The sequence below is a fragment of the Dysidea avara genome, chromosome 4, assembly GCF_963678975.1.
Source record: "Dysidea avara chromosome 4, odDysAvar1.4, whole genome shotgun sequence".
Lineage (NCBI taxonomy): Eukaryota > Metazoa > Porifera > Demospongiae > Dictyoceratida > Dysideidae > Dysidea > Dysidea avara.
This window is the reverse complement of record NC_089275.1, coordinates 12,891,566-12,917,297: the sequence shown is the minus strand read 5'-3', so window position 1 is coordinate 12,917,297 and position 25,732 is coordinate 12,891,566. Positions and strand designations below refer to the sequence as shown.

General features: G+C 38.4%; 3 protein-coding genes across 3 annotated transcripts in view; 1 reads left to right on the top strand and 2 right to left on the bottom strand.

The window, feature by feature from the left end:
• Nucleotides 1-25,446, top strand: part of LOC136253057 (uncharacterized) — a 126,767-nt gene extending 101,321 nt beyond the window's left edge. Inside the window, exons 7-13 of the mRNA XM_066045647.1 lie at nucleotides 9,547-9,645; nucleotides 13,869-13,967; nucleotides 15,977-16,075; nucleotides 24,878-24,953; nucleotides 25,010-25,186; nucleotides 25,238-25,271; nucleotides 25,320-25,446. Of these exons, the coding sequence (XP_065901719.1) occupies nucleotides 9,547-9,645; nucleotides 13,869-13,967; nucleotides 15,977-16,075; nucleotides 24,878-24,953; nucleotides 25,010-25,186; nucleotides 25,238-25,271; nucleotides 25,320-25,389 (654 nt within the window). The 3' untranslated portion in view covers nucleotides 25,390-25,446. The remainder of the gene's footprint in view (nucleotides 1-9,546; nucleotides 9,646-13,868; nucleotides 13,968-15,976; nucleotides 16,076-24,877; nucleotides 24,954-25,009; nucleotides 25,187-25,237; nucleotides 25,272-25,319) is intronic.
• The window catches only part of LOC136253064 (long-chain-fatty-acid--CoA ligase ACSBG2-like), a 205,277-nt gene that overhangs the window by 114,226 nt on the left and 65,319 nt on the right, over nucleotides 1-25,732 (bottom strand). The gene's annotated exons all lie outside the window — the stretch shown is intronic.
• On the bottom strand, nucleotides 6,628-9,241 carry LOC136253065 (uncharacterized). Its single transcript, XM_066045672.1, has 2 exons — nucleotides 8,674-9,241; nucleotides 6,628-7,320 (listed from the first exon to the last, which is right to left on the bottom strand). The coding sequence occupies exons 1-2, from the start codon at nucleotides 8,969-8,971 to the stop codon at nucleotides 6,950-6,952; spliced, it is 669 nt and encodes a 222-aa protein (XP_065901744.1). The 5' UTR covers nucleotides 8,972-9,241; the 3' UTR covers nucleotides 6,628-6,949.

Here is a 25,732-nt window from a genome sequence, read left to right as displayed (position 1 = left end):
GCGTGACTCGCCAAACCCTAGATGTTTGCAGCCTGCTGCAGAGATCAATAATCCTAGTCTTTGGAATCACGTTTTATTCTCACACAAAACATGGAACAGTGAAACACATGCTGTACAAGTTGATGCATCTGTAGTCGATTGTCATCGCTTCATTAGTAGCATGCAGCTTTCTAACAGTCAAGTGGAAGCAATAGAAGCTGCTACTCATACGCAGTCTGATAGTAAACTGTGGATAGTGCTACATAATGGAAGGCTCACTAGTTCTCGGTTTGGTGAGATATTGAAGAGACGAGCTACAACAGATCCAACTAGACTAGTTATGGACATTATGGGATATAATGGACCCATGGAGCACATACCTCCTGCAATGCGGTGGGGAAAAAAAAACAAAGCAAAGGCCAGTTAGAAAACAGGCAATCTGTTGGTGAAGACATGATAGTGCAACCGACGGGGTTACATCTTCTACCTGACAAAAGTTTCCTAGGAGCATCATCAGATGGGAAGATATTATGTAGGAGTACTGACACTTGTTGTTATGGCTGTCTTGAAATAAAGTGTCCATATAGTATTAAGAGTACCATCACAATTGAACTCACTCCCACTGAGATAGCAGAACAGTTTCCTGCCTTTTTCATGAAGAAAGGATCTGATGGCCTCTTACACCTTCCTACCAACCATGGATATTATGCACAAGTACAGGGAGAAATGGCAATATTAGGTGTTGAGTGGTGTGACTTCGTTGTGTACAGCAATGGCGTTGTGGTGGTAGACAGGATTTTGGCTGATGCAGACTACTGGAAGAACCTAGAAGAGAAACTAGAACAGTTTTACCTCTACCATGTTGTACCAGAACTGTTGTTGAGGTGCATGTTCCTGGAGAAGTTTGGAGTGACTGCATAAAACCTTGTATTCTCACACCCAGGCTCTCTTCATTAGTGATTAGAAGCAACATAAAAAATTCCTAGCATTATTATTGTTGCTAACAAACTAAGACCAATCCAATAATTTATTTTGACGAAGTCTGGTCCACTGGTGCTACAAGGAAAATGACCAGTGATCAGTGATTTTATCTTATTTGTACTTGTGTATTTTCTTTGTATGTGTATCACTATACTGTTTTAACAATATTTCAAATATTACAACATTAAAGTCATTAATTAAACGACCAGGGGATTATCAAAGTTAGTAATATACATACATACTGAGTTAATATCACTAACCAAATCATACATTTTGCTAGGGAACTTTTCATTCAAGACTTTAAAACGACGTCCCTTCCAATTGCCCTTTCCACATGGATGCGTAGTTCAGCTATTCTACGGGTCTTCTCGACATCTGAGGCTGGCATTTGTTTTTGCTTAGATTCTAACCGAGGAGGAACATTTACTAGGATTCCTCTAGCTGCTACCATTTCTTGAATGTCAAATCCCTTATCTGCCATTATCATGTCCCCTGGTTCTAGCATGTCCAACAGACCTGACCTTTCAGTTAGTTCTTTGTCAGATATCCGTCCACCCCATGCTTCTGACACAAAGCTTATCAGTCCTGTGGGTGTACATCCTACAAGAATTTTCCAGGTATTACGACTTTTATACTGTGAATAGGTCTTTGAGGAATTGAGCAAGCCAGATGGCCTCTGGCACTCAATCTTATAACAGTCAATGATTACACGGATGTTACTGAACTTCTTAAAACGATCGGGTAGCCACTGTTGCACTAGGTGCCTTGATGGAAATGGAAAAAGTAATCTAAGTTCTTTCGATAAAAATGTTATCCAAGTTGTGAAAATTCTACTGTAAGTAGTCTCACTGATCTTAAACCTGATGCTAACTGTCACAGTGGGGCTAACTCTGTCACGCTGGACTTTACTCGTAAGTAGTTCACTGAGCTTTGACTAACAAAAACTAAACTTTTATTCATTGATTCAAAGTATTTATAGGTACAAAACTATGCACAAAATTCTATCCTATATTACAAAGCATGCATGCAGAAAAACAAACAAAAATTCCTAACCTTACAGTACACAACAACAAAATCAAAATTCCTAAAGCAGCATTACAACACCTACAAAATGGGCCTACTCTACAAGTTATGCAACTACAAAAATCACCATTACAAAAATCACACTAACAAATAAAACAGTTCAATCTCTTACACTCCTCCCTCCTTCTCCAGCAGCAAACTAATTTGCTGCTACTCTTGATAGAGCATCAGCATTGCCATTAAGTGTTCCTGCTCGATGCTCCACCACAAACTGGTAAGGTTGTAATGCTAAACTCCACCTTGCTAATCTTGTCCTTATGGCGGTCCAGCCACTGTAAAGCCCGATGATCCGTTTGGATTGTGAATAAACGACCCGGTAAGTAGACTCTGAAAAAATCTGTGGCCAGTCTAATTGCCAGACATTCTTTTTCTACAGTGGAATAACGAACCTCTCTGGGTAACAACTTCTTGCTATAGTATGCTACTGGGTGGTCTTTTCCCATGTTGTCCTCTTGACTGAGTACTGCTCCAACTCCTCTCTCTGATGCATCAGTTTGGAGGATAAATGGTTGGGAGAAATCAGGGCTTTTCAGAACAGGGGCTGAACATAGTAAATCCTTCAGTCTCTGCCAGGCTTGCTGACATTGTTCAGTCCAGACTACTCTATTTGGTGCACTCTTCTTGGTCAAGTCAGTCAGGGGGGTTGCCACTGAAGCATAATTTGGCAGAAACTTCCTGTAGTATCCAGTAATACCGAGAAACATTCTCACTTGTGTCTTATCAGTAGGGACTGGTAACACTCTCACTGCTCTTAGTTTGTCAGTTTCTGGTTTCACTATGCCTCCTCCCACAATGTGGCCAAGGTATATACAGTGTTCCATAGCATACTGACACTTGCTTGGTTTAGCTGTTAAGCCAGATTCTCTCAACCGTGACAAAATTGAGCGTAAATGTTCAAGGTGCTCTTCCCATGTTTCACTAAAAATCACTAGGTCATCTAAATAAGCAGCCGAAAATGATTGGATCCCATGTAGGAGACAGTCCATCATCCTTTGGAATGTTGCTGGGGCTCCCTGTAGGCCAAATGGCATCATTCTGAACTGAAAGAAACCAAAGGGTGAGTGAAAGGCTGTCTTATCACGATCTGATTCAGCCACTGGGATTTGCCAATACCCTCGTGTCAGGTCCATTGTTGAAATAAACTTTGCTTTTCCCAAACGGTCTAATAAGTCATCGATCCAAGGCATCGGGTAAGCATCAACTCTAGATACACTATTCAAACGACGGTAGTCAACACATAGCCTCAATGTGCTGTCTTTCTTTTTGACCAACACTAATGGAGCTGTCCACTGACTGGATGATGGTTCTATTATCCCACTTTCCAGTATCTGATCCAATTCAGCCTTCACTGAATTACGATAAGCATGTGGTACATGATAAGGAGGGCGGCGAATTGGACTGCATTTTCCTGTATCAATAAAATGTTCCATTAGGGATGTTCTGCCGGGTTTGGATTGGAGCACATCAGTAAATTCCTCTAGCAGTTGCTGCAACTGGCTCTGTTGATTGCTCCGTAACTGTGACCCAATAGTTGGTTGTCCACTCTGTTGCTCAGTCCAGGCTAGTACTGTATCCTCCAGCATGTCATTATCTGATTCTCCTGACTGCTCCTCAACCCATAAACTGATCTCAGTGTTCTCTGTAAGGCAATGAAACAGTTTAAGCATGTTCACATGAAAAACTCGCCTCTTTCTCCTTCTGTCGTGCATGTCAATCAAGTAGTCCACTTCTCCAATACGTTTCACCACCTCATATGGGCCTTGCCACTGAGCTAACAACTTACTAGTAGAGGTGGGGAGTAGGACTAACACTTGGTCTCCTGGCTGAAATTCTCTGTGTCTTGCATTCTTATCATACCAGTACTTCTGGTCCATCTGAGCCTTTGTCAGATTCTGCTCTACTAATTTTGACATCTGTTGTAACTTTTCTCTAATGTCTAGGATGTATGACACCACACTAACATCTTGGGACTCTGCTGCTTGCCAGGACTCTTTTAATACTGACAGTGGTCCTCTGACACTCCGTCCATATAACAGTTCAAATGGTGAGAACCCTGTAGATGCTTGGGGAACTTCTCTGTAAGTAAAAAGAACATATGGCAGTAACTTGTCCCAATCTTTACCTTCCTTATCAATAACTTTCCTTAACATCAGCTTGAGGGTTTGGTTGAATCATTCTACCAGCCCATCAGTTTGTGGGTGGTATGGACTAGTTCGTATTCCCTGCACCCTCAACAGTCTGTAGAGTTCCATTAGGAGTTTAGATGTGAAGTTGCTACCTTGGTCTGTCAAGATGCTCTGAGGAATGCCAACACGAGCAAACAACTTAATCAGTTCTTCAGCAATGTTCTCAGCATCTATACTCCGAACTGGTATGGCCTCCGGATAACGTGTGGCATAGTCACATATCACTAACACATAGCGATTTCCACTGCGGCTTCTGGGTAATGGACCAACTATGTCCATGGCTATTTTCTGGAATGGAGTTGCAACAATTGGTAGTGGCACTAGAGGAGTTTTGGGAACTTTCTTGTGACCAGACTTCTGGCACTGTGGACAACAACGACAAAACTCCTCCACATCTTTGCATAAGGTTGGCCAAAAAAATTGCTGTGCCACTCTCTGTCTAGTTTTGTCCTTCCCCAGATGGCCAGCCAACAGAATATTGTGAGCCAGTTCTAACACTTTTGAATGACATTGTACAGGTAAGACTAATTGTTCTATCACAAGTTCTGGTGCTTTCTTGGATGGCTTCCACTGGTGGTATAGCAGCCCATCATTCCAATAGAAATCACCTACAGAGAGAGAATCAGGGTTAGTTGCAAACTTACGTGCTCCAGCCAAAGTAGTATCTTCTCGCTGTAGTCTCCTCAACTCATCTGTAGATACACTCAGTGGGGGTGTTGGTGCCTGCTGTGCTAATGTCTGATGATGTTGACAGTCTGCACGCTTCTGGCTTCTGGTCTTCTTAGGTTTATCTCTGGTTAACAAAAATAGATCTTCATCAAATTCACTGCCAACAAGAGGCACACTTGGCTTCACCCCACACTGTTGTTCTCTCTCTTCCATAGCCACATCTTCTTGTGTTTGTCTGAGAGACTGAGCCCTAGTCACTACCATTAAACTCTGTTCTGAAGTATATGGCCGGACATCAGCTATACCCAACAATTTGTCCAACTCTGGCACATCGGTGCCTAACAATACTGGCACTGGGAGTGTTTTGGATACTGCTGCTTCCACACTCAGTAGTAGTCCGTCTACCTCCATCTCCAGTTTAGCCACCGGATACAGTACGGTGTCACCATGGGCACATCTAATGGTGATAGCATCTCCTTTAAGGTACTGTCCTTCATGGACCAGGTCCTCTCTCACCATGGTTCTGCTACAACCTGTATCTAACACAATGTTATCAACAGTAATGCCACCAATTTGGCCACTCCGACACACAGAGGAAGCCTTACTAACTGATAATTGCTGCTGCTCACCCCTACAGAACATATTTGCCTTTGTCGGATTTGCCGGACAAGTGGTTGCAATGTGGCCTCTTTCTCCACAATTGTAGCACTTCACATGGCTTAGTTCTGTAGACTTCCCCTTAGAGTCAGCTGCACTAATGCCACTCTTACTCTTTGGTTCCTTAGATACGTCCATTCTCACCACAGAATTGGCTTCTGTCTTATTATTCTCACTTCTGTTCCCCGGACAGTCTTTAGCAAAGTGTCCTGTCCGATCACAACTATAGCATCGCCTCTGATTAACAACAGACAGCTTGCGATCACTACCTCCTACAGCACCTACTGTTTGCCTGGTCTGTACATATTCATCAGCAAGTTCACCAGCTTCCTGGCAGGTTTTTGGCTTCTTATCTCGCACCCATGCCCGCATGTCCGGTGGTAGAGCTTCCAGCAGCTGTTCGAGGCCAACCATCTCCTTCATTTGAGCCATTGTAGTATATTCTCGAAGCCACTTGTTCTGTAAGTCCATCAATCTTATAGACAGTTCACGGAAAGACTCTTGACGGCCTCGAGTAGCAGTACAAAATCGTCAGCGATAAGCTTCTGTATTAATGTCATATCGAGCTAAGATAGCTGCCTTAACTGCACTGTAATCTCCCACATCAGCTGGCGAAACAGCTGCATACGCCAGTTGAGCTTTACCAGTTAGTTGTGGGGCGAGGTGAATTGCCCATCGGTTTTCTGGGATCTCGTGAACTTGCATGACGCGTTCAAAAGTCACTAAGTACGCTTCAATGTCATCCTTAGCTGAGAGGGGCACAAGCTTAACTTCTAATGAATTGCGGGGTGGTGGGGCTTTCTCTTTACTTGTTGCCACGTCCATTAGGGCTTGCATGTGGTCCCGCATCTGTTGCATCTGTGCTGTAACAAGTTTCTCCCGTAGTTCCATTTCAGCTTGGCAGAGTTTTCTCTCAGTAACAATCGCTTCCTCGCGAGAAGCACGCTCTTCTACTAACATTCGAACCATGTCTTCTAGGGCTGTAGTGTTTGACATCTTGGCGGCTGGTTTCCGGCGTGGCTTTGGCATACAGTCACGAAAGTAGCTAGCTGGGTAGCTAAAGAAACACTCCTGTCACCAAATGTCACAGCGGGGCTAACTCTGTCACGCTGGACTTTACTCGTAAATAGTTCACTGAGCTTTGACTAACAAAAACTAAACTTTTATTCATTGATTCAAAGTATTTATAGGTACAAAACTATGCACAAAATTCTATCCTATATTACAAAGCATGCATGCAGAAAAACAAACAAAAATTCCTAACCTTACAGTACACAACAACAAAATCAAAATTCCTAAAGCAGCATTACAACAGCTACAAAATGTGCCTACTCTACAAGTTATGCAACTACAAAAATCACCACTACAAAAATCACACTAACAAATAAAACAGTTCAATCTCTTACACTAACATCAAGAGATTCTAGCCCTCGTCGTAACTTGATCAAAACTACAAACAGCTGCTCGGCCACTGGCAATGACGAAAACCCTTTTCTTCGTGAACTCGACACTTCCGCTGAAACAGCTTCATCCAGCTTGGCAGTTTCACTTCCTTGCCAAGGTTGTAAATGTAGAGCTTTGGGTTCAATGTAGTTTACAAAGGCTACAAAACTGTTGTAAGTTGGCATTCCCATATAAAATCGAGTCAGTTTATCATTTCCCTTCAGTATTGTTGACACACTGAATTCAGGCCTTTGATGTAACAATGTTTCTAGCAGGTTGATCCACTGTTCAACTGTGTTCCAAGTTACTTCTGTCTGGCACTCTATAAGAAGTAATATAACAATAAATAAAACAAAGCATTATTTACAATTCAAGTTCAAAAAACTAAGGATTGTCTAAAGCTGTTAATAGTTTCAAGTAGTCTCACGTAGCCAGACCTTTTTTCCGTGCAGGGGCTTATCGATTCCATTTAAAGTGCCAGCTTGCAAAAGGGCCTGGGAGATTTGGAGTAGTAAATCTGTAGGGTGTTAATGAAACAAGTGGTTGCAGTGCATGATACAATGTCACAATATATATTTTATAGCTATAACACGCTTACAAGGGACATGACAAATATATACGCATGAGCGCTGCAGGCGCGAGTGCTTATATTTTTGTCATATCCCGAGTAATCGTGTTATAACTGTTATATTCTACACCCCAGTAGATGAAACGATTATAGATGGCAAGGTATAGTGAAACAGCACCTGTTGAGTAGACATCCTTGATGGATCAGACATTTTAGATTCAACGGTGCCACGCCCATCTACTCACGATTAGTGAAGGAGACAAGAGTTAGTGAAGGAGACAAGAGTTAATTGAAAATCCTCCTTACTCAGGTGAGTGATTCTAGGCTCTTGTCAGTACTAGAGGCTTGAAATCCTTGATGGATCAGGCGTTTTATATTATAGACTCTATGGCGGTGCCACGCCCACCTACACGCGATTATTGAAGTTAGTGAAGGAGACAAGAGTTATCAAAAATTGCTCAGGTGAATAATTGTTGGTTGATTTAGGTGCTTGTTATTAGATAAGGATTTCACGGAATGTGTGAAGTTACACCATATATGGTAAGCGTAGCCATGCACAAAGCGTGGGATATCAGTTATATACCACAGTTTGCCTGGTATATCAGTTATATACCACAGTGCGACGCTTTTGATCTCAATCACAGGTGTGGTATATATATATATGCAGTCTCCGTTGAGTTCGATTCAAAACTAAATTGGAGTCTGCATATAATTATTGTGACATTGTATTGCGACATGAAGAATATAACCATTTAACCATGTAACACCCTACAGACTTGTAGGGTGCTAAAACAAGTTTGCTATTCCAAATCTCCCAGAATCTTTTGCGAGCAGCAGCTTATTGGAATCAATAAGCCCCTGTGTGGAAAAGGTCTGGCTACGTGAGACTAAGTTCCAATTTCAAACACATAATAAGTACAAGTACATAAGAGTATTTAGGCGCAAGCGTGCAATCATTATTACAGTGAAATCTAGTCACCTTGGAAGTAAATATTTCCTAGCTGGTGCCAGACTGAATTAGGCAGAAAACACTATTGGGTGCAGATGAGTTGAAATTACCCAGTTAGCTAGGAATTACTGTACTGAACTAACAACTACCATACGTACCTATTTCTGCTGGGATACAACAATCTGTGGCAATATCGTGCTTTGGTTGTAACAATTCTGGCTGCAAATCTATCAGTAAACTCGTGTCGTCTACAAGTTCTGCTACCTTGAGTTCTGCCCCAATGATACAGTCTTCCATCAGTGGTTCTTCCCTTGATTGTTCACTGTTCTCTACTTGACGAGTGTATGGGCCAGTGTACATGTAGTCGTTGTTAAAACCACGAATGCTTCGACGATTCTTCTCCTCCACTCTTCTAAGCTCCAGTGCGTCTCTCTCTTCTTTCCTTCTCCTCTCCATCTGTGATTTGGCTCGATGGCTAGCACGTTCAAAACGAGACAGGGCGGCATTACATTCAGCAGTTCGCGGCTTCTTCGCTTTAATAGATGGTACGTAGTCAGGGTTAGTATACACGTTAGACTTTTTGCCCGTTATGAAATGTTCTGAACAAACCTGGGCTCCTTTACTCGGCTTCCAAGCTGAACCATCGCTGTTCTTCCTTGAAACAAAGGCAATCCACTTTCGACGACGCTCTTCCTCTTCTTTTCTTTTTGGAAACCGATAAAAACCGATAAGGCTTTACTTAGACTTGCGGTTATTATAACCTACAACCACACAAGTGGTTGGCATAGTTGCCTACCAATGTAACGCATTTCCGGATTTTACTAAGTTAGTCCGTTACACTGGAAAAACGTCTATAGAGTATGTCTAAAAGGTCATAATATTATTCAGAGAATTAAGAGACTTTGCTATGTGTACAAATGTTGAAGTTGTTTTGTTGTTCACACATAACATATACTTGGTTATTTGAATGATCTAAATATGGTGTGTTATAATTGATGGAGTCATATCATGTTACTTGTATATTATTACAGAAGGGAAGGACTGTTTTACATCATGCTGCTTGGTTGAGACAAGTTCAAGCAATAGAAACACTGATCAGATTAGGAGCAGATATGAATGCACTTGATAACGTTAGTTAGTATGTGTGTGGTGAAATAAGGTGAAGTGTTAGTGTTACTAGTAAGAAACACAATTCAATATAGTAAGACACAACTATCCTACCAGTGTGTTGGTGTGTAGTGTAGTAAAGGTATGGTGTGGTGTGAAGGATCATGTGATCCATACACTAGTTTATATTACACTATAGTCAGTTCATGTTCACCTAGTCCCTTATTTCCCCCTAAATATAACTCTTGTTAAATGGGCCAGCTGTTAAATCATTTAGGATTGATGTAAAGCCATTTAAATGTCAGAAACGTTTGTCAGTAAAGTGCTTTGATGTATATGAACAAGAACAAGTGAGTGATCAGACTTTATAAATATCTCATACATGTAGGAGAATTTAGGTGTGTGCACAAGAGTGAGAATACACCTTTGTCCAATACAAAACTATTGATAGTGAACACAATCAACACATGTACATGTTCACCTCTTTGATGTTACTAGTTTTAGTGGGTGCCAGGTGTGTTGGAGTAGTACTGTTTATTGCATTGCCAAAATGTTTGATAACTGTTTTACGTATATATATAGTAGGTAAAGACACACAGGACACAAAATACTGTATAGCTTACATAAGTAATATTTTGTACATTTTGAAGATACAAAGATGGTGTGTTGTTATTGATGAAATGATATCATGTGACTTGTAGCTTCATTGATTGTAGGCATGAGGTTCAATACCTTGGGTATGAGAGTGTTGAGATGTGTACTGGTAATGAACCTTATCATGTTTTGAATACATAATTAATACTCATACAAGGTGTTTTCATGCTCTTTTACCTGTTCATTTTAAAATGCTACAAATGATGAGAATGAAAAGTGTGCATTGTGCACTAGTGAGAACCTCACCATACAATTCCATGTTGTTAGTTTAACGAAGTTTATGATAATATGCCAAAACCCTACAAAATCTGATCAAATTGCATAGATGTCTGGCCATAATGCAATTTGTCCAGACACAGTGTCTCATCAAAGCACAAGGAGGGACCCTGAGGGAGCCTAAACACTAAGCTACATATGTAGCATGTCTGTTGATTGTATGAACAACAATAGTCACTTGGTTGTTTGGAGATAGTATACATTCTTACAACCCAAGTGAGTGACCACAAATTTACAATTGCCAAACCTCTGGTGTAATGTAATCACAATACAGCTGCATCAAGGCATGTGACATAAATCCAGTATAACTGTTATGCAATAAAATTATAGTGAACACAGTAGACATCTCCGTGTTATGTCAATGTAGGCAACTGTCCGGCCAATTCTGGTTTGTAAGGACATTGTGGCAGGCAACAGAAATTTCTTATCTTAAGCTGTGGTATAATCTGCTAAAAAATATCTGATTACTACTGTCGCTCTTCAAACACTTATTGAATTGGTCTAGTGACATTATGACTAATTATCATTTCTATGGAATGTAGGGGTGTGTGCAGTATAGCTGTGGCAACAGCCATTTTTCCATAGATACTTAATATTTTATTATGCTACTGCTGGGACTATACATATAGCACAGCTGGCACAAGTGACAGGTTATTATACTCATTAGTCACTGCTATTGTTCCTTAGCAACAGTGGCTCTTCATTACCAAACAAAGATAAAACCCACTAATACATTCATTTATACTGATTGCTTGCACACATAACATTTATACTAATTGTGTAGTGTAGTAGAGGTGTAGTGTGGTGTAAAGGATGATTTGACTCATACACTAGTTTATACTACACTATGGTGTGAGTGTATGTACACCTAGTCTCTAAATAGTTACATGAGCCAGCTGCCAAACCTTTTAGGAGTGCTGAAAAACTTTTTAAGTTTGTCAATAAAGTGCTTTGATATGAGTACAAACAAGTGAGTGATGATTGAAGCTTTATAAAATATCCTATACATTTAGTATGGACAACTCAGGTGTGCAAAACTATTGATAGTGAACACATGTACATGTTCACCTCTTTGATATTATTGGTTTTGGTGGGTGTCAGGAGTGTTGCAGTATTGTCGTTTATTGTATTTGCAAATTGCTTAAATAAATGTTTAATGTGTTGGGCAAAGCAATAAATAATTGACACACATATCTTATAAACAGTTATGCACATATTGTTATATACAATCCTGTAAAAATGTTTTTCTATACATTGCTGGTTTATTTATTTATTTATTTATTAATGCTTTACAGCACAAGTGCTGAAGGTCTGTACGACACCTGGTCCTGTTATAACTATTACCATTTTAATTTTGTTAATGCAGCACTTTCAATAGCAGCTACACTTGAGTAGTGCCACAATTGATATTAAAATTATGAGCTTAAATGTTGTTTTTGAGTATCAAGTAGTGGTCGAGTTTGAATAGCTACCACACTAAATGCCACGGTGTTTAATAACCACATCTACATAGTATATATATATATATATATATATTATTTAGAAAATTAAGAGACTTTTCTATGTGTACAAATGTTGAAGTTGTTTTGTTGTTCACATATTATACTTGGTTATTTGAATGATCCAAAGATGTTGTGTTATAGCTGATGAAGTCATATCATGTTACTTGTATATTATTATTACAGTTCAGAAGTACTGTTTTGCATGTGGCTGCTAGCAAAGGACATGTTCAAACAATAAAAACATTGATCAGATTAGGGGCAAATGTGAATGCACTTGATATGGTTGTGTGTGATGAAATAAGTTGAAGTGTTAGTGTTACTAGTAAGAAACACAATTCAATGTAGTAAGACACAACTATCCTACCAGTGTGTTAGTGTGTAGTTTAGTAGAGGTGTTGTGTGGTATGAAGGATCATGTGATCCATATACTAGTTTATACTACACTACAGTCATGTTCACCCAGCCCCTAAATAACTTTAATTGTTACATGGGGGGTTAAGTAGGGCTACTATTGAAGTGCTGCATTAACAAAATAAATAATTATGGTAATAGTAATAGTTTATAAACCAGCAATGTATTGAAAAGAAATTTACAGGATTGCAAAATTATGTATAACCATATACAAAATATGTCAATAATTTGTGGCTTTGCCCAGCACATTGAACATTTATTTAAGCAATTTGCTAATACAATAAACAGCAATACTGCAACACTCCTGACACCCACCAAAACCAATAATATCAAAGAGAGTGAACATGTATGTGTGTTCACTATCAATAGTTTTGCACACCTGAGTTGTCCATACTAAATGTATACGATATTTTTATAAAGACTCACTGCCAAATTTGTAGAGGCTCCAATCTACTGTTTCTAAGCTGCTATAACTTACACACCATACCATATAATCCTATAAAACTATCTATCAATTTACTCGCTATAGAACAATGAATTAGATTATGAAGTTGTTGTTTACACAAGAGCAACCACAAATCCATTATATAACTTTAAAGTATGAAAATTGAACTAAGTGAAACCAAACGGGAAATTTCACTAATTTACAGGCTAGCACTATTTATAATAATACAATAAATATCACTAACCTGTTTATAATTGAAGCGATTATCACTAAGTCAGGTTTTCCAGCATTTGAGCAAGTGCGTGCGCATGGGCATACAAGCACGGTGTCACTGTTTTGAGGCATACAAAAGTAGCAACACGCCACTCCAACCTATATAATCCCTCTCCTTACTGTTTCTCTTTATTAGCAGTGCTATTATCACGTCGAAGAATCGTCTACAATGCTTGTTATTGACATTCCAAAAGTATGCGATTGCATCATCTAACCGCGCAATAGTGCGCGAGAGACCGGTTATCCTTGTTCCCATTCACTTAAGGGCATGCCTACTACAGGATAAGCGCAGGAGCTACTTAAATGCTCAACTGAAGTTTCAGAGCATTTAGAATGTGATGCTACGGGCGTTTATAATCGAAACCGCCGGTGAGAAGATTAAGTAGTGCCAAAATTGATATTAAAATTACTGTACGAGCTTAAAGATTATTTTGAGTATTGAGTATACGTAGTGGTCAAGTTTAAATAGTTACCACACTAAATGCCATGGTGTGTAACCACATCTATATAGAGTATGTCTAAAAGGTCATAATATTATTCAGAGAATTAAGAGACTTTGCTATGTGTACAAATGTTGAAGTTGTTTTGTTGTTCACACATAACATATACTTGGCTATTTGAATGATCCAAATATGGTGTGTTATAATTGATGAAGTCATATCATGTTACTTGTATATTATTACAGTTGGGAAGGACTACTTTACATCGTGCTGCTTGGTCGGGACAAGTTCAAGCAATAGAAACATTGATCAGTTCAGGAGCAGATGTGAATGCACTTAGTGAGGTTAGTTAGTATGTGTGTGATGAAATAAGGTGAAGTGTTAGTGTTACTAATAAGAAACACAATTCAATATAGTAAGACACAACAATCCTACCAGTGTGTTAGTGTGTAGTGTAATAAAGGTGTGGTGTGGTATGAAGGATCATGTGATCCATACACTAGTTTATACTACACTACAGTCATGCTCACCCAGCCCCTAAATAACTTTAATTGTTGCATGGGCTAGCTACCAAACTATTTAGGAATGCTTAAAAGCCCTCTAAGTTCAATAAAGTGCTTTGTATGGGTAAGAACTAGCGAGTGATGTGATTGAGGCTTTATAAAAATATCATATACATTTAGTATGGACAACTCAGGTGTGCAAAACTATTGATAGTGAACACACGTACATGTTTACCTCTTTGATATTATTGGTTTGGTGGGTCTCAGGAGTGTTGCAGTATTGCTGTTTATTGTATTAGCAAATTGCTTAAAGAAATGTTCCATGTGCTGGACAAAGTCACAAATTATTGACATATTTTGTATATGGTTATACATATTTTGCAATCCTGTAAAATTTTCTTTTCGATACATTGCTGGTTTATAAACTATTACCATATTTATTTTGTTAATGCAGCACTTCAATAGTAGCCCTACTTAACCCACTCACTGCCAAATTTGTAGAGGCTCCAATCTACTGTTTCTAAACTGCTATAACTTAAACATCATACCATATAATTCTATAAAACTATATATAAATTTACCCGCTATAGAACAGGGAATTAGATTATGAAGTTGTTGTTTACACAAGAGCAACCACAAATCCATTATATAACTTTAAAGTACGAAAAGTGATCTGAGTGAAACCAAACGTGAAATTTCACTACTTTACAGGCTAGCACTGTTTATAAGAATACAATAAATATCACCAACCAGTTTACAATTGAAGCAATTATCTCTAAATCTGGTTTTCCAGCATGTGAGTAAGTGCACATGGCCATACAAGCGCGAGGTCACTGTTTCGAGGCATACAAAAGTGGCTACACGCCACTCCAACCTATATAATCCCGCTCCTTACTGTTTCTCTTTATTAGTAGTGCCATTATCACACTGAAGAATCATCTACAGTGCTTGGTATTGACATTCCGAAAGTATGCGATTGCATCATCTAACCGCGCAATAGTGTGCACGAGACCGGTTATCCCTGTTCCCGTTCACTTAAGGGCGTACCCACTACAGGATAAGCGCAGCGGCTACTAAAACGCTTGACTGAAGTTACAGAGCGTTTAGAATGTGATGCTACAGGCATTTATAATCGAAACCGCCATATGGCGGTTGTGGCAGTGAGAGGGTTAAGTAGTGCCACAATTGATATTAAAATTATGAGCTTAAACATTATTTTGAGTAGTAAGTAGTGGTCAAGTTTGAATAGTTACCACACTAAATGCTTTGGTATTTAATGACATCTATATAGTATGTCTAAAAGGTAGAGGTGTGTGATTATCTAGATATATCCGATTATCGAGATATCGTGAGATTTATCGAGATAAGGATGACAGGTATATTTACCTAGATAATAGTAAACTTCTGTAAATCACTTACATATCAAAGAATATCTGATGGTGTAGACACCTCCTGGGGGCTCCAACTCTCGTACCACTTGGAAACATTGTTAAAACTAACATTTTTCACTTTTTTGTAGTTTTCAAATTACAATTTGCTTACTTAACTAGTTAAAATATTGACAGTAAACTACAACAAATATTTTTTTCAATTATCGAGATATGTTAGATAATCGAGATACGTTTAAAATAAATATCGAGATATATCTAAATTTGTCATCTAAAGTTGTCATCATACACCTCTACTAAAAGGTCATAATATTATTCAGGGAATTAAGAGACTTTGCTATGTGTACAAATGTTGAAGTTGTTTTGTTGTTCACACATAACATATACTTGGTTATTTGAATGATCCAAATATGGTGTGTTATAATTGATGAAGTCATATCATGTACTTGTATATTATTACAGTGGAGAAGGACTGCTTTACATGATGCTGCTATGATGGGACAAGTTCAAGCAATAGAAACATTGATCAGATTAGGAGCAGATGTGAATGCACTTGATCAGGTTAGTTGGTATGTGTGTGATGAAATGAATTGAAGTGTTAGTGTTACTAGTAAGAAACACAATTCAATGTAGTAAGACACAACTATCCTACCAGTGTGTTAGTGTGTAGTATAATAGATGTGTGGTGTGTGTGAAGGATCATGTGATCCATACACTAGTTTATACTACACTATAGTCGGTTCATGTTCACCTAGTCCCTTATTTCCTCCTAAATATAACTCTTGTTACATGGGCCAGCTGTTAAATCATTTAGGATTGATGTAAAGCCATTTAAATGTCAGAAATGTTTGTTAATAAAGTGCTTTGATATATATAAACAAGAAGAAGTGAGTGATCAGACTTTATAAACATCTCATACATTTAGGAGAATTTAGGTGTGTGCACAAGAGTGAGAATACACCTTTGTTCAATACAAAACTATTGATAGTGAACACAATCAACACATGTACATGTTCACCTCTTTGATGTTACTAGTTGTAGTGGGTGCCAGGTGTGTTGGAGTAGTACTGTTTATTGCATTGGCAAAATGCTTGATAACTGTTTGATGTATATATATAGTAGGTAAAGACACACAGGACACAAAATACCGTATAGCTTACATAAGCAATATTTTGTACATTTTGAAAATACAAAGATGGTGTGTTGTTATTGATGAAATGATATCATGTGACTTGTAGCTTCATTGATTGTAGGCATGAGGTTCAATACCTTGGGTATGAGAGTGTTGAGATGTGTACTGGTAATGAACCTTATCATGTTTTGAATACATAATTAATACTCATGCAATGTGTTTTCATGCTCTTCTACCTGTTCGTTTTAAAATGCTACAAATGATGAGAATGAAAAGTGTGCATTGTGCACTAGTGAGAACCTCACCATACAATTCCATGTTGTTAGTTTAACAAAGTTTATGATAATATGCCAAAATCAGACAAAATCTGATCAAATTGCCTAAGTATCTGACCATAATGCAATTTGTCCAGACACAGTGTCTCATCAAAGCACAAGGAGGGACCCTGAGGGAGCCTAAACACTAAGCTACATATGTAGCATGTCTGTGGATTGTATGAACAACAATAGTCACTTGGTTGCTAGGAGATAGTATACATTCTTACAACCCAAGTGAGTGACTACAAATTCACCATTGCCAAACCTCTGGTGTAATGTAATCACAATACAGCTGCATCAAGGCATGTGACATTAATCCAGTATAACTGTTATGCTATAAAATTATAGTGAACACAGTAGACATCTCCATGTTCAGTCAATGTAGTCAACTGTCCGGCCAATTCTGGTTTGTAAGGACATTGTGGCAGGCAACAGAAATTTCTTATCTTAAGCTGTGGTATAATCTGCTAAAAAAGTTTGCTTATATCTGATTACTACTGTCGCTCTTCAAACACTTATTGAATAGGTATGGTGACATTATGACTAGTTATCATTGTAATGGAATGTAGGGATGTGTGCAGTATAGCTGTGGCAACAGTAATTTCCATAGATACTTAATATTTTATTATGCTACTGCTGGGACTATACATATAGCACAGCTGGCACAAGTGACAGGTTATTATACTCATTATTCACTGCTATTGTTCCTTAGCAACAGTGGCTCTTCATTACCAAACAAAGATAAAACCCACTAATACATGCATTTATACTGATTGCTCGCACACATAACATTTATACTAATTGTGTAGTATAGTAGAGGTGTAGTGTGGTGTAAAGGATGATGTGACTCATACACCAGGTTATACTACACTATGGTGTGAGTGCATGTACACCTAGTCCCTAAATAGTTACATGAGCCAGCTGCCAAACCTTTTAGGAGTTCTGAAAAACCCTTTAAGTTTGTCAATAAAGTGCTTTGATATGAGTATAAACAAGTGAGTGATAATTGAAGCTTTATCAAGACACACGGTAGTGTGTCGTGCGGCCCAAGAAGCCGGCGCGTAACACCCGTGAGTATATTGACAGGGAGAAAGAAAACGTAATTTTCGCACCTCCGTAGCTCTGTGCTTCCTTGATGAAACAAGACGATTTTTGCTGTGGACATGCCCTCCAACTGCAGCACTCCACATTCCAAATTTGAGCGAAATCGCTTTGCGCGTTCCCGAGATATGCGACTTCAAAGATTTGCTCAGTTTCTTCATTTTTTTCTTCTTATTTTTCTTTTTTCTTGTCGCACACTTACAAAAACTGCTATAAAACTCGAACGCCATATCCGATTGCCTTGAAATTTGGCACACAGAAGGGGGATATACAGGCGCATCTCGGTACCAACTTTGGCTGGAATACGATAAACAGGCAAAGAGTTATGAGCGATTATTCACGAAAAATAACACCAATATGTTGTCACGCCTACAGGGTAAACCGCGTATGGGAAGAAGCTGAAAATCGGTGGGTGAATAGGTTAACTATTGAACCTCAAACCTTTTGTGGTTTGAATGAAATCGAGCTAAAAAACAGGAAGATACAACGAAAAAACCAACAGTATGTAACAATTATGCAATCGAGATTAGCTAATAAAAAAACGACTGCTTGCCACGCCTACCAGATAAACAGCTTGGGGTAATGCTTTGAAAATCGTTGTACAGATGGAGTAATCATCTTAGAGAGGCTCATCAATGGTGTAGAAGAATCAGACTTAAAGCCACGGAGTTATAACACGAAATCCAACTTGGTGTAGCAAGTGCGAGATCGAGATACTCTAATAGAGCAGTCATCCTAATAGAGCAGTCACCCTGAAGAGAATTCAAGAGATCAGCTAGAAATAAGAAACCTGTATAGAGATCAGCTACACACAAGTCACCCTGTAGAGAGATCAGCTAGAAGAAGTTACCTTGTAGGGAGTTCATGCAACTATGGAAAGAGATAGTTCAACTAGAAAAAATCCCCTTGTAGAGTTCAGCTACAAAGAAACCACCATGTAGAGAGTTCAGCTACAAACAAATCGCCCTGTGGAGAGATCAATAGAAGAAGTTACCTTGCACAGAGTTCAGCTACAAAGAAACCATCATGTAGAGAGTTCAGCTACAAACAAATCTCCCTGTAGAGAGATTAGCTAGAAGAAGTTACCTTGTAGAGAGTTCAGCTTCAAACAAATCACCCTGTAGAAAGATCAGCTAGAAGAGGTCACCTTGTAGAGAGTTCAGTTACAAAGAAACCACCATGTAGAAAGCTCAGCTACAAACTAGTGACCTTGTAGAGACATCAGCTAGAAGAAGTTACCTTGTAGAGAGTTCAGCTACAAAGAAACCATTCTTTAAAGAGCTCAGCTGCAAACAAATCACCTGTACAGAATTCAGCTACAAATAAATCACCCTGTAGAAAGATGAGCTAGAAAAAGTTACCTTGTAGAGAGTTCAGTTACAAAGAAACCACCATGTAGAGAATTCAGCTACAAACTAGTGACCCTGTAAAGACATCAGTTAGAAGAAGTTACCTTGAGAGAGTTCAGCTACAAAGAAACCATTATTTAAAGAGCTCAGCTGTAAACAAATCACCTATACAGAATTCAGCTACAAACAATCACCATGTAGAGAGATCAGCTAGAAGAAGTTAATTTGTAGAGAGTTCAGCTGCAAAGAAACCATCATTTAGAGAGTTCAGCTACAAACAAATCTCCCTGTAGAGAGATCAGCTAGAAGAAGTTACCTTGTAGAGAGTTCAGCTACAAACAAATCACCCTGTGTTAGATCAGCTAGAAGAAGTCACCTTGTAGAAAGTTCAGTTACAAAGAAACCACCATGTAGAGAGTTCAGCTACAAACTAGTCACCTTGTAGAGACATCAGCTAGAAAAGTTACCTTGTTGAGAGTTCAGCTACAAACAAACCATTCTGTTTAGAGCTCAGCTGCAAACAAATCACCTGTACAGAATTCAGCTACAAACAAATCACCCTGTAGAGAGGTCAGCTAGAAGAAATTACCTTGTACATAGTTCAGCTACAAAGAAACCACCAAGTAGAGAGTTCAGCTGCAAAGAAATCACCCTGTAGAAAATTCAGCCACAAACAAATTGCCCTGTAGAAAGATCAGTTAGAAGAAGTTACCTTTTAGAGAGTTCAGCTACGAAACCATTCTGTAAAGAGCTCAGCTGCAAACAAATCACCTGTACAGAATTCAGCTACAAACAAATCACCCTGTAGAGAGATCAGCTAGAAGAAGTTACCTTGTAGATCGTTCAGCTACAAACAAATCACCCTGTAGAGAGATCAGCTAGAAGAAGTTACCTTGTAGAGATTTCAGCTACAAAGAAACCACCATGTAGAGAGTTCAGCTGCAAAGAAATCACCCTGTAGAAAATGCAGCCACGAACAAATTGCCCTGTAGAAAGATCAGTTAGAAGAAGTTACCTTGTAGAGAGTTCAGTTACAAAGAAACCATTCTGTAAAGAGCTCAGCTGCAAACAAATCACCTGTACAGAATTCAGCTACAAACAAATCACCCTGTAGAGAGATCAGCTAGAAGAAATTACTTTGTAGAGAGTTCAGCTACAAAGAAACCACCATGTAGAGAGTTCAGCTGCAAAGAAATAACCCTGTATATAATTCTGCCACAAACAAATTGCCCTGTAGAAAGATCAGTTAGAAGAAGTTACCTTGTAGATAGTTCAGCTACAAACAGACCTCCCTGTAGAGAGATCAGCTAGAAGAAATTACCTTGTAGAGAGTTCAGCTACAAAGAAACCACCATGTATAGAGTTCAGCTGCAAAGAAATAACCCTGTATATAATTCTGCCACAAACAAATTGCCCTGTAGAAAGATCAGTTAGAAGAAGTTACCTTGTAGATAGTTCAGCTACAAACAGACCTCCCTGTAGAGAGATCAGCTAGAAGAAATTACCTTGTAGAGAGTTCAGCTACAAAGAAACCACCATGTAGAGAGTTCAGCTGCAAAGAAATCACCCTGTAGAAAATGCAGCCACAAACAAATTGCCCTGTAGAAAGATCAGTTAGAAGAAGTTACCTTTTAGAGAGTTCAACTACAAAGAAACCACCCTGTAGAGAGATCAGCTAGAAGAAGTTACCTTGTAGATCGTTCAGCTACAAACAAATCACCCTGTAGAGAGATCAGCTAGAAGGAGTTACCTTGTAGAGAGTTCAGCTACAAAGAAACCACCCTGTAGAGAGATCAGCTAGAAGAAGTTACCTTGTAGATCGTTCAGCTACAAACAAATCTCCCTGTAGAGAGATCAGCTAGAAGAAATTACCTTGTAGAGAGTTCAGCTACAAAGAAACCATTCTGTAAAGAGCTCAGCTGCAAACAAATCACCTGTACAGAATTCAGCTACAAACAAATCACCCTGTAGAGAGATCAGCTAGAAGAAATTACTTTGTAGATAGTTCAGCTACAAACAAATCACCCTGTAGAAAGATCAGTTAGAAGAAATTACTTTGTAGAGAGTTCAGCTACAAAGAAACCATTTATGTAAATAGCTCAGCTGCAAACAAATCACCTGTACAGAATTCAGCTACGAACAAATCAACCTGTAGAGAGATCAGCTAGAAGAAGTTACCTTGTAGATAGTTCAGCTACAAACAAATCTCCCTGTAGAGAGATCAGCTAGAAGAAATTACCTTGTAGAGAGTTCAGCTGCAAAGAAATCACCACTGCCCACATTTCAAGGCAATAGCTCTTTCCAATCTGAAGTTATCAATTGTCAAAGTTGGCAAATTGGATGTGTGTGGAAGGCCCCTTTTCGCAAATCCGGTCACATATGTATTATATATATAATTTGTACATTTACTGATAAAATATTTAAAGTACATCTACTTCATCTTTTCTTCTTCCTGTAGTAAAGAAAAAAAACATAGGTTAAAAAGTCCCAAAGCTGGCCATAGGCCGGCTTTGGGGTATACAAATACAAAAAGAAATGAAATCTAATCCAAAACAGCCAAGCTGTAAAAAAAGTGTGCGGCCCTCAGAAAGGCTATGGTGAAAAAAGATGTGAAATCCAAGGTGGCGGCCAAGAAATGGCTGTGATGGTAGGTTAATGGTAAAAATTTTAATAACGACAATTCAGGTGAATTTTTGTGCCGCTTCACAAAATTTACCTGAATTGTCATTATTAAAATTTTTACCATTAACCTTCCATCACAGCCATTTCTTGGCCGCCACCTTGGATTTCACATCTTTTTTCACCATAGCCTTTCTGAGGGCCGCACACTTTTTTTACAGCTTGGCTGTTTTGGATTAGATAAAATATCCTATACATTTAGTATGGACAACTCAGGTGTGCAAAACTATTGATAGTGAACACATGTACATGTTCACCTCTTTGATATTATTGGTTTTGGTAAGTGTCAGGAGTGTTGCAGTATTGCTGTAGAGTAGGTGACTGGTCTATTAGAGTGTCCCGATCTTATTTCCACAAAGTGTGAATAATCAGCAAAGAAACAATGGAAATAACATTTTTCACTTTTTCTTGATATGAAATGCAGTGTATTAAGGTGCAGTGTATTCATGTTATGTGTTTTCGGCACACGCATTACGCATTTAATTAATAATCTTGAACACGTTTCATTATTCTGGCATAATGCTTGATGCTTTTGCTAACCTACTATGCTTGACATTATGCTGGCATAATTGGCACAAGACTACCTATGTTATACAGAGTAATAAACTGCTAAATAAGTAATGGATACAACACGTTAAAGAACAATTCACTATTAAATGAGCTATATATTTAAAAAGTTAATGTAGATCTCTTGATATACTGTATTGAAATATCAAATTCAAACAAGTTGATGTTGTGCTACTTCTAAAAACCAGGTGCCATGCAGCTAGCTAACTCATCTGGAATTAACTATAGGCAGTATATGCTACTATGAATTAACCAACTATGCATTACTATTAATATTTTTACAATAGGGTTAGTTTTGGGTTGTGCAATAATATTATTAGCTAATTCTCGTATTTTGTAATTCATGAAATATTCGTAATTCGTTCAATTATGTTGCTATGCACTGCTAAGGAAGCGTTTGGTAAACAAACCGCTTTTAACAACATATTACGCACAGAAGTCTGTTTTATAGTGTGACTAACGTGTTTTTCCCACAAATTCTCTCGACAAAGCCTCACAGCTGCTCTTCATTTTTGTTTACGTATGTAAGGGATACACCCCCTTCCAACTCGAAGTGATATGCTATTCCTGGTAGTGTACGAGGCCTGCACCATTGTTTTTCAGTTGCTAAATGCCTGAAAACCTCAAGGGGAAGGTAGTCTGAGGAAAGTCGCCACACCTGTATTTCAGTCCGCCGAAAAGAAACCACCTCAGAGCAAAGTTCACCTGTGCAGAAGTTTAATATAGATTTCATTTCACTTTTACTTCTTACATAAAAGCTGCTTTTACCATTATTTAATGATTTTGCTCACGTGGGTGCGTACGGACAAACATAGGTAGATAGGTAGATATGTATACACACATACTTTTACGGAAACAATTACAGTAAAGTGGGCGTGCGCCTGGTTTAAAAATTATATACATCAAACTTATCGATATCAGCTAAGATCAAATGATATTGATATAATATTGATATATCGCCAGCACTATTGTTTAGTTTATTTCTTGTGTTAAACGTTTTACATTTCGAAAGTATTAAACAGAAAACAATAGAAGGATAATCCTTTAATAAATAGTGCAATCAGTGAAACTTAATTCTACAAGCACACAGAAAAAATTGGAATTTCAACTAGAGTAGGAACCATAGCACATCGATAAAAAGTACTGAAACAAGCTGGAGTAGTGCATGATATTAAATCACAGTAAAATATTAAGAAGTGTTATATCCCTACTGTGCATTTCCATTATGGTATCTTAAGCACAGTAGGGATATAACACTTTTTATTGTTTTACTGTGATTTAATATCGTGCACTATATACTCCAGCCTGTTTCAGTACTTTTTATCGATGTGCCATGGTCCCTACTCTAGTTGAAAATTCCTAAATTTTTGTGTACTTGTTTGTTAACTTTTTTGTAGATAATTATTATGACTAGTGAACCCACACATACCACATCTGAAATGGCGCCGCGCACCACAATTATCACCTGTATCCATTACACTTTGTTATTAGCCATATTCAACCCATTATGCAACATTTTGAATCAAGAACTGCTCGAAAAACACCTCTGCAATCTGTGCATACCAAAAGAAGGAAATGGTACCGCACCACACTTATATCAATTATTGTCTGAAGAGTGAAGTATCCATTATGCTTCGTTGTCAGCTATGTTCAACCCGTTACACAGCAGTACGAATCAATAACTGTTTGAAAAGCAACCACTGCTATCAAAATAGCCACTATGAAAAATATGGATGATTTCCATTATGAAGGGAAGCCATCACGTGCTACCGCCAAATCAACACTTTTGATTGTCAGCAAAGATGAATGGGACACAAAGGAGGACACTGGTAAGTCCATGAAGAAAGCATTGTACATACTGCGGTATGTCAAAAGGCACCTGTCGGCCCAAAGCAACATCAAACAGTGAAAAATCAAGCCCATAGTCTTAGCTGTTATCAAGTTACATTTGTCTGAAGGAATCAGTCAGTTACTCAGTCAATCAGTAGAAAATTCGTTAAATAATTTTTAAATTCCGTAGCAACTTATTGAAAGCATTTCATGTCGATCTGAAAACTTAGTTTTACCTAACCAATACTACATACCTCATTGTCAACAGGGTTTTTGGGTGATGTTATTTTGTGGGCCACGCCTACTCCTTTGTGGTCCCTACTATACACTACTATCTTACTGTATGATGGTTAGTTGTACTAACTCATCTAGTCCACTAATATTACAGTCCACACAATCAAAGATTAAGAAGATGTTAGAACACAACTGGTCATCAGGCCATAGTAGTGACCTATCAACCTGGAGTGAGTGTTTAGTATTACTACATAATAATTATACTGATTAAAATGCTATTATGTAGAAGAGGAACAAATGAAATACAAAATCATCATGCCATCAAGTAAACAACCTCAAACTCAGAGCCATACTAGTACTGAAAAGTCACCTAGTCCATCATCCTTCACTACCAAACAGAGTAGCACATTCAGTGATCACAAAAGTACTACTAGTGAAAGTAGAGTATCATCTCATGGACTAGGTGAGGGTAGTGATATTATGTGATGGCATCCATTGTATGGTATTCCATTAGAGGTGAAGCAGAAGGAACAAGAACAATTTATCAAGTAAAAGTTATAGTATATCACATTGTGTTGTTATCTGTTGACTCACAGGAGTAGTGATGATGATGGTGGTAAAGTAGTTGACACCAACACATGGAGCTTAAGATGTATTCTGATGTAATATATTATAGCTAGACTATACCTTGTATGCATACAATGTTATCATTGCACCACTGCACCAACTGAAAGAGGGTGTGATGTGATTAGTCTGTTCATCTTCAATGGCAGATGTAGGATTTTTAAAAGGGGGTTTCTGAAAGTTGGTATAGCTGAATCATAGGTTATATATTTCATCTGATGACATTTCTCCAGAAAAGTTAGAGATTTTAGAAGCTCTGAGATCGAGTTTTAGGCTACTTTAACAATTACAATAAGTCCAATGCATTAAACTGTAAGCTAACTATAGGGAAAAGATGGTGACTATAAGCTGTAGCTTTGATTGCTCTATTAAAATAGTTACTTGA

Excerpts from the sequence above, each read along its gene's own strand:
- LOC136253065 (XM_066045672.1), bottom strand. The coding sequence starts at position 8,971 with ATGGAGAGGAGAAGGAAAGAAGAGAGAGACGCACTGGAGCTTAGAAGA. Across the intron at positions 7,321-8,673 it reads TTGTATCCCAGCAGAAATAG|AGTGCCAGACAGAAGTAACT; the intron begins GTACGTATGGTA and ends TACTTCTTATAG.